Source organism: Malus domestica, chromosome 15 (genome assembly GCF_042453785.1).
Source record: "Malus domestica chromosome 15, GDT2T_hap1".
Classification (NCBI taxonomy): Eukaryota; Viridiplantae; Streptophyta; class Magnoliopsida; order Rosales; family Rosaceae; genus Malus; species Malus domestica.
In genome coordinates, this window is record NC_091675.1 from 42,694,951 (window position 1) to 42,707,511 (window position 12,561).

The 12,561-nt window shown below is 34.4% G+C and overlaps 2 protein-coding genes across 2 annotated transcripts; one reads left to right on the forward strand and one right to left on the reverse strand.

The window, feature by feature from the left end:
* Positions 1 to 324: 324 nt before the first annotated feature.
* LOC103407832 (uncharacterized) lies at positions 325 to 2,360 on the reverse strand. Its single transcript, XM_008346706.4, has 3 exons — positions 1,771 to 2,360; positions 866 to 987; positions 325 to 710 (listed from the first exon to the last, which is right to left on the reverse strand). The coding sequence occupies exons 1-3, from the start codon at positions 2,188 to 2,190 to the stop codon at positions 560 to 562; spliced, it is 693 nt and encodes a 230-aa protein (XP_008344928.2). The 5' UTR covers positions 2,191 to 2,360; the 3' UTR covers positions 325 to 559.
* Positions 2,361 to 10,768: 8,408 nt separating this feature from the next.
* LOC139191941 (uncharacterized) lies at positions 10,769 to 11,092 on the forward strand. The gene has a single exon (XM_070812977.1). It carries the CDS (start codon positions 10,769 to 10,771, stop codon positions 11,090 to 11,092), a length of 324 nt encoding a protein of 107 aa, XP_070669078.1.
* Positions 11,093 to 12,561: the final 1,469 nt, after the last annotated feature.

The following is a 12,561-nucleotide window of genomic DNA, read 5'->3' on the forward strand; positions in this document are numbered from 1 at the left end:
TTCAAACATAAATAAATATATAACCCCACATAGAATCAAAACACTATATAGGCCCTCATTGTGACAAATTCTTGAAAACCCCAAATATTCCTTAGAGTTCAAAATTGGACTATAACTATCACTTTTCTAGTCCCGTAGAGAGCCCCTCATTGGGGATGCTCTAACAACCCCATATCCAAAGAAAAACTCAACCTTGCCAAACTATCAACCACCATGTTCCTTTCTCTTTAAATATGATTTAAAGCACATTGATGAAACCGAGAAATCAAGTGATGACAGCTATATAAAAACTATCAGCCAAACATTAATAGACTTTGGATCAAGTTGAAATCTAAAGTAAAAAGCTTTTAATAGAGATTGAATGCAAATGCACTTGATAAAGTCTCAGTACATCAACTCCTCTTACCCTAACTACACCTACTTAATAGTTAATACAGAAAGAAAGATGATCTAGTTAGTAAATAGTTAGATGGTAAATTACAAAGCTAATCTATAATCTTAATCACTTATTAGACACTAATCCTTAATCCTTTCTCATTAGAGGTGAAGAAGAACACACTTAAGCCAAGAGCCAGAAATCCTTCTGCCATCTGGTGTTGATTAGGTAGCCACTCACACCTTTGCTTTGCTTCCTCACTCCAATTGTCAAACACTCTGCATTGTTTATGCAATGCTCCACAAAATCCTCAGTGGAGCTGGTTCCAAATAAGCTGCATAATTAAATCACAATAAACATCATTTAGCATGCTATATAATTCGGCGATATCAAACAATGGTTTAGTTTGGTACGGTTCGGTTTCACCCACGCCTTTAGTTAAAGCTAGTAAGTGCTTTTGCAAGAAGGGATTAGTGGAATAGGACCCACCAGCTGATGAAGGGAGAGGGCTTCTTCTGACCAAGCACTAGCACTGAAACCTCAAGCTTCTTAACCTGGCTGTTCACTGTTGCCACTCTTGGTCCTTGGATCACAAGAGCTTCCACTTCCACCTGAATATTATTGTTTTCCCAAAAAATAATTAAACAAATAATAATAATTTATACACATGACTAAATAAAGGACAAGGATTGTCTACCCTCCTATTTTCCATGCCCTTCTATGCCCTTCTGTTTGTGTGGTCACAGTTAAGCCACGTCAACATTTTATATTACTATTTATTTTTGTCTTATTATCTTTATAAAAAAAATAATATAAAATGTTAACGTGGCTTATCCGTGACCACACAAAACAGGAGGACATGGAAGGGCATTGAAAATAGGAGGGCAGACAATCTTTGTCCCTAAATAAATGTTAAGTGACAGAACAGAAATTATGTCCCCTCTCTCTTTTTCTGGGAAAAAATAGGCAAAAGCAACTGAAAGGCCAGTCACTCTTCCTTCTCACACTGAAGAGAAAGAGAGTGAATTGGCACTGGTGAAAATTATTACCCTTCTTCCTCTAAAGAAGAGAAAAGACAAAAAGAAACAGTCAAAGATTAAAAAAACAAACAAGCAAAGAAAAGGAGGGAAAAGAATTTAAAGGTCGGGGACCAGAAAATTGGGATCTGTCAAACACAACGAAGACACTCTCAGCCTTTTCTAGTAGGATCTATCAAACAGAGCAAACGATTAAGAAAAGACAGGCCATTTGTCTAAAAGGATCCCCATTTTTGGGTAATTACGAGGACTAGTTGTAGAGTTTAATTCCTGATCTGAACCGTTTATTTTGTAAGTTTCGATTAAAAAATTAGCTGCCCATCTAAACCAGGAGAAGGAAGGAAGAGTGAAATGTACCTCAGGCTTGCAAGCCTTGCATAGGGAGCCAAGGGAGTTGGCAAGGGAAGGGGAGGAGGTATAGGAAGAGTCATGGGAAGAAGGGATGATGTGGAGGAGAGTGAGCAAATCACCCTTGTTGGCAACATGACTGAGGGCCCACATCATGGCATGCTTGGAATGTGATGAGTCATCCACCACCACCATCACTCTCTTCCTCATTCCGAATCCTCCACCACCACCACCACCATTGTTGTTGCCATACATGTTTTGAAGCCCTTCCATTTGCTGAAAGCTTCCTCCTTTCCCCTCAGACAGTCCAACTCCGCCGCTGAAACCACCGCAAGACTTTCTATTTCCAACACCACCCCAACTCATTGATTTTGATTTCCACGCCTCCCTTCCACTCAATTGCCTCAAAAATGCACTTGGTTTTGGCATTTTCTCTCACCCCTTTTGCCTAAATATGCCTAAAACTAAGTAACTGCGTAGAGAGAGTATGTGAGCTTTGTGGGGTTCGGTTGAGGGCTTCTTGGCTATTATAACGAGAAAATAAAGGGTGAGGGAGAGAGTGATGAGGGAGGGGGGAATGGGGTAAAATCTGATGATGCAAAGACATGATTTTTAAGTCTGGGCTATCTCTAACACTCGTTTTTACTTTTTACATGCTTTTTTTATCTTACAATTGTCGAATTAAATGAATTGATTAAAATTAATAGATAAAAATTAATAAGAGTAGTGAACAGTAAAAAAGAATGCGTGAAAAGTAAAAAGAGTATGTGTATCTAAGAACGAATGGAAATAAGGACCAAGATGGTCCCAGTATCGCCTGGGTTTGGAAAATATACTTGTAAACATTTTTGAGAACTCTCCGAATATTTAGTATGAATTTCTTTTGTGTCTACTCTGTTTGATGCAATGCATCTTGGACATATTTTGACATGTTACATTGATAGCAAACGATCAGTTCTATCTATATTATTCATTAAATTGCTTCAGCATACAACAATAAGTGAATAAACTGATTTTTGTTTTATTTTTTCCACACTTTATAATCTATTCTTATCTAAAAAAATTACATTTAACACTAAGGTTCCAAGATTCAAATCTTGAATCCGTCACTAATTATCTATTCCCATTTTTTATCTTGTGCAGGATAAAGTGTCACGAGGAGGACTGGCTGATGGTGACTTGACTCTGCATAGAGATGTAAAACAATCACCAAAGTTTTGTTTTCTTTTTGGTATTTTGATGATGAAAGGCAGGATCTGTTGTACGACCTCTTTAGAGATAAAATAAGAGATGTGATATCCACATATCTTCTTTTATTTTATTTCTCACATATTTTTTTAATTTTTGACTTTCGGATTAAATGAATTGAAAAAAATCAACGAATATAAATTATCAAGAAGTATATGAGAAGTAAAATAAAATGTATGGATAACACATCTCTAAAATAATAATTCAGATTCTCCTCCCTATTTTCTAATTTCTTATCATGATCTGTGTCTATGCTATAGGATGAAAGATACTTATGTCTATATGCCTACAGGCTGTGTCCAATTTGGCTAATTGCATGCATGCAAATGAAGAGAGAAACTTAGTCGAAACATAGAGTATAACATTATAAACAGTAACTGACATAATGAACCGTAACTGTTTTTTGCATCTTCATCCTTGCACTTGAATAGCCCTGGCAATAGATAATTAAATATTTATTAATATTTTTTTTTACAAAATAATACTAAATAATTTTTTTTTGTAATTTCGGATAAGATATTTTAAATCGTTCTCATTGCACTACATGTCATTTACCCAAAACGACTATTATTTGTCATAGATTTCGAGAGATATCCAATTTGTACCCAATGTGATTGAAAGTAGTTGAAAACATATAAAATTGTGGTGTAAGGTAGATGATAACGAGAAGGTATTTATAGAAAAGTAGAAACATTTTTTAAAAAGATTTTCAGATATTTTTTCGGATTTTTTTACAATTTTTTATTCAAATAATTAATCTCTGCCGTTGGATTTAAAAAAAAATGAATTCCAACACTCCAAATTGTGCCACGTGTCACAACAGTAACTTTTCTTAATTTTAAAACTATTTTTTTGTTTTTTAATTTATATTTAAACCATATTAATATCGACCATTGATCTCAGATCGAACCGTTGATATTAAATAAGATTTTTTTATTTTTTTTACCGTTGAGATCGAACGGTCCAAGTTAAATAGCCGTTGAGATCGAACGGACTGTGGGAAGCCACGTGGCTTCCCAATGGTAACATTGAAGTCTGGAAAGGCTTCTGTTTTTTCTAAAAAGTTGTCGGGCGACGCGCCCCCACACTCGAGTGGGGTGCACGCGCCTGACAGAAAAAATTTTTAAAAAGGCCCGGAGCTCGGGCTCTCGGGCTCTCGGGCTGTCAACTCTTCACAAGCCAAGAGCTCGGACCTCCACCTCCGCTCGGACTTCTTCACGCTGGGGCAAATCCACAGGGCCTCGGGCCCTTCTTCTCTCGCATGTCCCCTGAGCAATCCACAAGGGTGGAGTTGCTCTTAAAGATGTGGCAAAAGTGAAACACAATAGGGGCGCTAATTAAGATTTTTTCTCTCGTATTTGAGAGATACTCTATTGCAGCCAATACATAATTCAAGTGATATCCTCCAGTCAATAATTTAACATGTGTTTACAAAAGTTTATCAATCATTAAATAGATATTTGTCATATGGCATCTCTAATTATATGAAAGTACATCTCTCTACTTTAGATGATGAGTAGATTTCGTTTGAAACTATTTTAATATACTAACAGCAGATCCATCCATCATTTTTATAATTTTTATGTCAGTTCATGCTCAAGTTGCTCCAACTTAAAGATAAACTTGTCCAGACCCTTCAATTGTCCTTGCAGCAACATTTATGTGCACCATTTTCTCGTGTTTGCTCTTTGTGTGGTCTTTCGTAGGTCTCGGCCTTCCTGGGTGATGTCTAAACAGTCTTCATATTTGGAATAGGTGGGTGTGATCTCGTAACTATTTTAATAAAAAGCAAGTAAATGTAACGAGTGGTTCGCTGGACATATATAAGTTGTTATAACATTACCAATAAAACGAAAGTGTGTAATGTTAAGGACACAATATCTTTTAAAAATGACTTACATGGAATAGGGTCATAATCACTATGGCAACCCATTCAATAAAACAATATCAATGACATTGTACAACTAGTGGATCGGTATATCACATGACGATGAACCCGCTCAATTGATGTTACTCTCCATTTTGGGTGACTACATTGTACCACAGTAGTTTCTACTTTTATTAGAAAAATGGGATAATATGTGGTCTCCCAAACTATTGTCTCCATCAATTCAACGAAAATACTTGATTTCTCACATTACATACAAGAGTTTTCCTTTTGTCTTTATAAACCTTAATTAACAAAGACTCTTCTTGTATGATTTATATTTTTAATTCATGAAGTAATTTTTCTTCTTTGTTTGGGTATGAAATTCATGAAGTAAATTTGGGTGGTCAAATTGTTGGATAATTTTTTTTTTTAGTATAACGATATATTTTATACTAAGGGGAGGAAGGAGTTTGGCTGAGCCCCACAATAGGTAACTTAATTTGGTATCGAATTCACCATCTACAAGATTTTCACATGAAATCTGTTACTTACCAGTGAAGAGAAATACAACTAGATCATAGTACTGAGTAAGGTTGGATAAATTGATTATTTTAAAAGAAAAACTAATAAAAAAAGGATTGAAAACTTTAAGTTTTAACGAAAATGACAAAATAAAGGGTAAAGTGAATAGTACTATGATTAACTTTTTAATGTAAAAATATGATTTTTCGTTAAAATAAACAGTACCGGGAGTTTTTCGTTAAAGTTCTCTATTTTAAATGGCAATTATGTTTGTGAAGAATTATATGATTTGTCAAAAAAGAGAATTAGACTGCTAAATCCAAAATATTAATATTATTATTTGTGGATTTTTGAACCTCACCCATGTACCAATGTAACAAAATAGCATGACCAATAATCTCTTTAGCCCAATATTCCATTATCCGATGATGTTTATAAATAAGGGAGCCTAAATTTTTATTTTCTTTTGTTCAACGAATTTTCTACATGATATTCATAAAAAAATTATAACAAAGTAAAGATCGAGTGATATTAAATTAAAAAATATAAAAAATTAATTAGCTATTAGATTTTGAATGATAGAAATAAGTGAGAAATTCTCTATTCAACTTTGACTCTCTCATTCAGGTTGTTGTTTTTCTCTCTATTACTTTGAAGGTAGCTGCTTCATTATTTTTCTTCTCAATATTAAAAGAAATTTTGAGGTTCGAACATAAACAAATTAAAAAATTCATGAAAAGGGTAAATTATTCATCCCACAATTGTATAGTCCATATCTACATGTTGATAAAATGAAGAGCGGTGATATCCACACACTCCTCTTAAATTTTAGTCGTCGGATCAAATTAATTGAAAAATATCAAACAATAGAAATTAACAAAGAATATGTAAGAGGTAAAAATAGGTGCACAAATAGCACCACCCTAAAATGAATTGGAAGTGTAATATGCATTTAAGTTCAATTTCTGCCCCCTTCTCACATCTTTCACTTTCTGCTCTGGTTCATTGAAATGGGAGGATTAAATTTATCTAACTCTGTCACATAAGCATCCCATTGAATGTGCTTAGCTGAAAATAAATCTGCCACATTAATTATTTCATAGTGGGGAACACCCTAATTGCCATATATGCAAATTAAGTTATGCATATAGGGAATTGACTTTTCTATCTGTGTTCATGAATCATCATCACCCATTCACCCTAACCTAGCATATGGTGGTAGATCAATTACACTCAATTTAGCAAAACATTTATAACTTAGTTAGTTAAGAATATTTACCTTTGCACGTAAAATTTTAGATTTGGTTCTCTCATTTTACCATCGGTTGTATAACGAAATAGTACAACATAACTTTACACAACTAGGAACTAGTTAGGCCTTAATCTTAATGTTTACTTGGTCATGGACATTGTCACTTGTGACCCACACACTATTAAGGCTGTTAAAAGGGGGTGAAAAAGTAGAGTTAAGAACATTTCTAAAAGAGATGTCAAAAATTTCACACAGACATATAACAATAATAAATAATGTATTATTTACTCTAGCCGAGATGTCAAAATTGACATAAAAAATGGGGCTAAGCTAACATGGACAAGGAGATGTCAAAATTAACGCTGGGTCAAATAAGGTTTTTGATCCAAAAGCATTTCATTTGCCTTACCTTAAATGCTAGCATATTTAAGTATTATTTTATTATTTTTGTTATAAAAAAAACATAAATTAAGCAATAGCCGTATTAATTTCATCCATCTCATAAAGATACAAATATATATGTCACCGGACTTGAAGTACAAGTAAACCAAAGTCCACATGATTTTACAAACTTAGTCCATTAGAATCCTAATTGAATTCTCCTACACTAACACCTACCTAGAGAAATCTTAATTCTAAACCCCCTTGTCATCAACGATCAAATTAGTGATGCGTGCACGTGTGATTTCTGAACGATTTCTGTTTAACAACTAGTTATAGCAACAAACTTTTCCTAAATTATCAAGTACGAAATTTAAACAATCTCATTTATAATAAAAAAAAAAAAATCCGCATAAGCAACCAGTCTTAGCAAATAATAAATTTGTGACTTCACTTGTGACCAAGACATTATTGGGAGTATATGGTAGAAACTAGAGAGTTGCCCGTTGGCTTTATGAAAGACAAGTGAAGAAGTAATGGTTTCTTGTTGTTTGGTTCTGGTTCTGGTTCAGTCGTCACTCGAGTCATCAGAGTTTGGCACATGCATGCACGCCGTGTGACTCGCTTGACATCAGCGTGAGACAGCCTATAATTATTATAATTAAATAATTTAGTTAAAGTGATTTGTTTATTTTTGGGCAGAGTAGTTAAAGTGATTAAATAAGAGATTTAAGGATATGTCAGAATTTGGGACCCTCGTGAATTGGGTTTTTTTGGGGTTCATCGAGTCAGAAGGCTGGTCCCTTTCAAATAATTGCTCCCGGGCAAATCGCTGACCCTTCAATCACCTCCCTTGAAGTTACCATTATAACCTTCACTTCTTCATGGGATTTTTAATACTACTTGGGGGTATCTCATATTACGAATTTTTTAACCGTTAAATCTTAGTAAAGAAAATATAAACACTAAAATTTAACAGTTAAATAACTCTAAGCGCTAAAGAATTTTTAGCTTTAGGAGATATCCAAGATACTTCGATTCTAGCCTTCAAAGAATTGCAACATGTTTTTGTTTTATGTAACAATAAATACTAGTTAGTACGCATGAGCATCCCAATCATGCCATGATCAGAAGAAAAACTAACATATACGCTGAAATGTGTATTTCTTTATTTCTATAATATTCATCGCGTGACGAAATCCAAACTACATGCTTGTGACCAGGATTGGCCCATGCTCAGTGCAGGCAAGGCGACTGTCTGGGGCTCAAAAAAATTGGATGCACCAAAATTATTAGGGTGATATATTTATATATGTTTTTATAATAATATAAATTTATAAAATTTGGTTTAGTGACAAAGAAATTTAACTAGAACTGGTGATTTTGTTGTTTAAAATTAATGAGGAGGTTTTACGTTCAAAACACCATGTATGCTTATTTACATTCCAATTTTTACAAATTTCTTTTTATAACAGTATATATTTATAAAATTTGGCTAAATAATCAAGAAGTTTAATTAGAAGCATTGATTTTTGTTATTTAAAATTAACGAGACGTCCTCATTTCGAAATGCTATGCACATGTTTATTTTTTTCAATTTTTACAAATTTTTGTTTGGTTGTTAATTTATTTACTAGCTAGTAGATATGTGGGTTGATATTTTTAAACATCTGTTCCAATTCAAATTTAATCTTCAACAAATAGTAACGCATAGACTAAATTTTTAGATCAAATTTGCAAATAATATTATGTGTCATCAAAAGGTTTAATTTAATGTTCATTCATTACTTAAAAACTCGAAAACATTATTTTTTTTTTAGTCTTATATTGACGAAGTTAGTAATAAGAAAAAAATATCTCATGATTTATACAAAAACACTTTAAAAGTTTAGATGGAAAACAAAACTCATAATCTATCTACTTGTAAGCTCGAAGTTTTTTTATTTCTTTCTCTCGATACAAAATAAATTAGTTATTTTGTGTTTCTAAATTATTGAGTTTGAAGTGTTTTTCTAAATATAATTTTATCGATGTCTTATATGTGAAAACAAATAATTTTTTTATATGAAATGAAGGCACATTTTTTGACGTCGCTCGAGACTTAAAAAATCTCTAGACCGGCCCTACTTGTAACTGTCAACTAGAGACTATCAAACAATGTCATACAATTTCCAAAAAAAAAAGAAAAACAATGTCATACATATAATTTAACAAAGAGTTTTGTTTACTGTACATGAATGGTCATGAGACTTTGAGGGTAGTCATGAGAAACAAATGGTCAAGAGGGACTCACATGGGAACTTGGGCTTGCATGGTCAAGAAGAAACGTTAACAAGTAAAATTGTAAAAAGAGCCAGAAACACTAAATAATAAAAAAGTAAAGGAAACGGCCAAGTCGTTCGTTCCAGTGTATTGGACGGAGTCTCTCAAAACTTGTAGAATAGAGACGAATTAGCATTCAGCACCGGCCTCCTTGCATCTCGTGAAAAGTCTCTGTAAAATAGTATCACATAACGTAAAATCTAACATTCACGTTTGCTGCAAAAGCATCTCTCTGTACCGTACGTGTTTCTAAACCCTAGCTTGCTGTTGCTGCAGTTCATTTGTTTATGTTGGGTTTCATTTATGTACAATTGTGAATTTGGATTCGAGTTTCCTGGGAACCTCCCAAGCAATACACTATGTTATCCACCCAATAAACAGTAACCGTTTTTTGCATCTTCACCGTTGTACTTCAATAGCCCTGGCAATAGGCAATATAATATTAGCATTTTTTTTATTTATAAAATAATACAAAATAATTTTATTTGTAATTTTAGATAAGATTTTTAATCGTTCTCGTTGCATTACGTATCATAAAATCCGAAAAGACAATTATTGGTGATAGATTTCTAATAAGATTTTTAATTGTTCTCGTTGCGCCACATGTAAATCTGAAAAGTTATAAAATAATACAAAATAATTTTATTTGTAATTTCAGATAAGATTTTTAATCGTTCTCGTTGCATTACGTGTCATAAAATCTAAAAAAACAATTATTGGTGATGGATTTCCGATAAGATTTTTAATCGTACTCGTTGCGCCATGTGTCATTATCTGAAAATACAATTATTGGTGATGGATTTCTGATAAGATTATTAACCAATCACGTCGCGCCACGTGTCACAATCTTTGAGGATAGATTTCCATCATATTTTTAACAAATGACAGCATGTTACGTGGCATTATCTACAACCTAATCCTTTTTTAATCCTCCATATAATCCACCATCCATCCTTACAAATCTCACACCAATTTTCTCAATATCTCTATCATTATTCATAGTTTCTGCTTCCTTCTTCACCAAAATCTCTATCATTATTCATAGTTTTTGCTTCATTTTTACAATGTCTTCTTCTTCAAGGATGATGTGGGATATCGATCAGCAAGAGGAAGAATTGTTTAACCAATCAGAAGGAATGTTCAATCTCCAAGTGGCCTAAAATGAGAGGGAAGAGGATAAAGAGCGTAGAAGGAGAGATGACGAAGCAAGAATGGGCAGAGCCTCACATTCTCATCAAGTCATCCAAGCTATGGGTCATATCTCCAGGCCTAGCCGTTCCAGAAACCTTGATAAAAGCAGGCAACGACTAGGTATGGAACTCTTGGACGATTATTTTGTCCATAATAGTGCATTCCCTGATACGTACTTTAGATGTAGTTTTAGAATGGAACGACATTTGTTCAACAAAATCATGGTTGCTGTTTGCAACCATGATTCTTACTTTATGCAAAAGAATGATGCTTTTGGTGCTATGGGTCTTATTCCTCAGCAAAAAATTAATGCTGTCTTGCGAATGCTTGCATATGGAGCATCTGCAGACCAAGTGGATGAGATAACAAGGATGGGGAAATCAACCATTCTTGAGTCCCTGATGAGGTTTTGCGAAGCAATCGAATCTATCTACGCAGCAGAGTACCTCCGGAAACCTACTGACATGGACTTGCAAAGGCTTCTGAAGAAGGGCAAGATGCAAGGTTTTCCTGGGATGATTGGAAGCATCGATTGTATACACTGAACTTGGAAAAACTGTCCAAGTGCATGGCAAGGCGCTTATGGGGACAGAAAATGAGCAAAAAATATCATTTTAGAGGCGGTGGTATCTTTTGATACATGCATTTGGCACGCATTTTTTGGGGTTCCGAGAGCTCTGACCTCAACGTCCTTGCCCAATCCTCAATGTTCAACGATGTCCTGCAAGGATAGGCACCAAAAGTCACGTACTGCGTCAACGGACGTGAAGGAAATATTTATGAAAACAAGTTCATTTGAGCAACATCTATGCTTGTTATTAACAATTAAAAGGCAGACTCATGCTTGTATTCACTCAAAACCAAAACTTAACCCATGAAATTCAAAGCCTAGTAGTTATGGTGAACCAAGACTAAACTCAAGATTAAAGTAAGTTGAGAAATCTTATACCTTTGTTGATTCCTCTTTGCATAAGCAAAGGCTAATCACCCAAGGAGAGGGCCTTCATTCTTTGCTTCTTAGCTCCATGGATTTCTTAGAGGATGATGGTTGAAAGGATTCTCCAAGTTCCCAAAATAGAGAACCTCTAATTTTTCCACACCAAGGAGAGCATTAATGAGGAGATGAGTGACCTAGAGGAAGGAAGTTTGCTAGCTATGTTCCTCTAGGGTGGCCGGCCTCTTAGAGAGAAAGGGAGAATTTGTGGTCTCTCCAATTTCCTCAAAGAAAAACCTTTTTGATGAAATGGCTATAAAGTTGCCTTTATATGATCTCACAATGGAGTGGCAATCTTGCAATTTAAGGCAAGTTCCCTACCTTTCTCTATATGGCCGGCCTTAAGGGTTCAATGGGCTTTCAAACCCTTTGTGTTTTCAAGTTGGCATACAACTTGAGTTAATGGGCTTGACATTCAAATCCCATTGGGCCTTACGGCCCAAAACTAGCCCGAGGTCTATAACGAATATATTCGTTTGATTAATTAACATATTAATTAATCATAGTCATAAATAATTAAACTATTTAATTATTCTTACTCATCTCCGTTGTCTCTTAAATCTCTACCTTACACGGTGTACGATCTATTAGGTTCATTTTAGCGAGGCAGTGGGCGATTAGAACTCTTCGAATCGATTGTGAATTGAAACATACTTTCAATTCTCCCGTTAGTGTTTATACACGTTTAGGGCTTCCACAAATCATGAGTGACACCTAGCAATATGTCATGGTTACCCAAGCTAATAAGAAGAGGTGGAGAACCTATTCAGTTTAGGATTACAATGCAATACGATCTTTCTCTAATACAATACTGTTGACCACATTGTTTGGTTTGATAGTTTATTCATGTCTACTATCCAATGTGATTCTTTTACTTATATGATTACCTTGAACTTGATTTGGAATGACTTCCTAAATCTCATTCATACTCTAGCCAGAGATTTTTAATCATATCATAGCGTATTCTCCCTCAAATGGTTTAAAGGTTAGAGATCCCTTGTTGCGCATTCACTTGCCTCC

What these genes read in the sequence shown, in the direction of transcription:
- LOC139191941 (XM_070812977.1), top strand. Translation starts at nt 10,769, where the DNA reads ATGGTTGCTGTTTGCAACCATGATTCTTACTTTATGCAAAAGAATGAT.
- LOC103407832 (XM_008346706.4), bottom strand. Translation starts at nt 2,190, where the DNA reads ATGCCAAAACCAAGTGCATTTTTGAGGCAATTGAGTGGAAGGGAGGCG. An exon ending in GCAAGGCTTGCAAGCCTGAG is followed by an intron (nt 988 to 1,770) that starts GTACATTTCACT and finishes AATAATATTCAG; the next exon opens with GTGGAAGTGGAAGCTCTTGT. An exon ending in CCCTCTCCCTTCATCAGCTG is followed by an intron (nt 711 to 865) that starts GTGGGTCCTATT and finishes TTAATTATGCAG; the next exon opens with CTTATTTGGAACCAGCTCCA.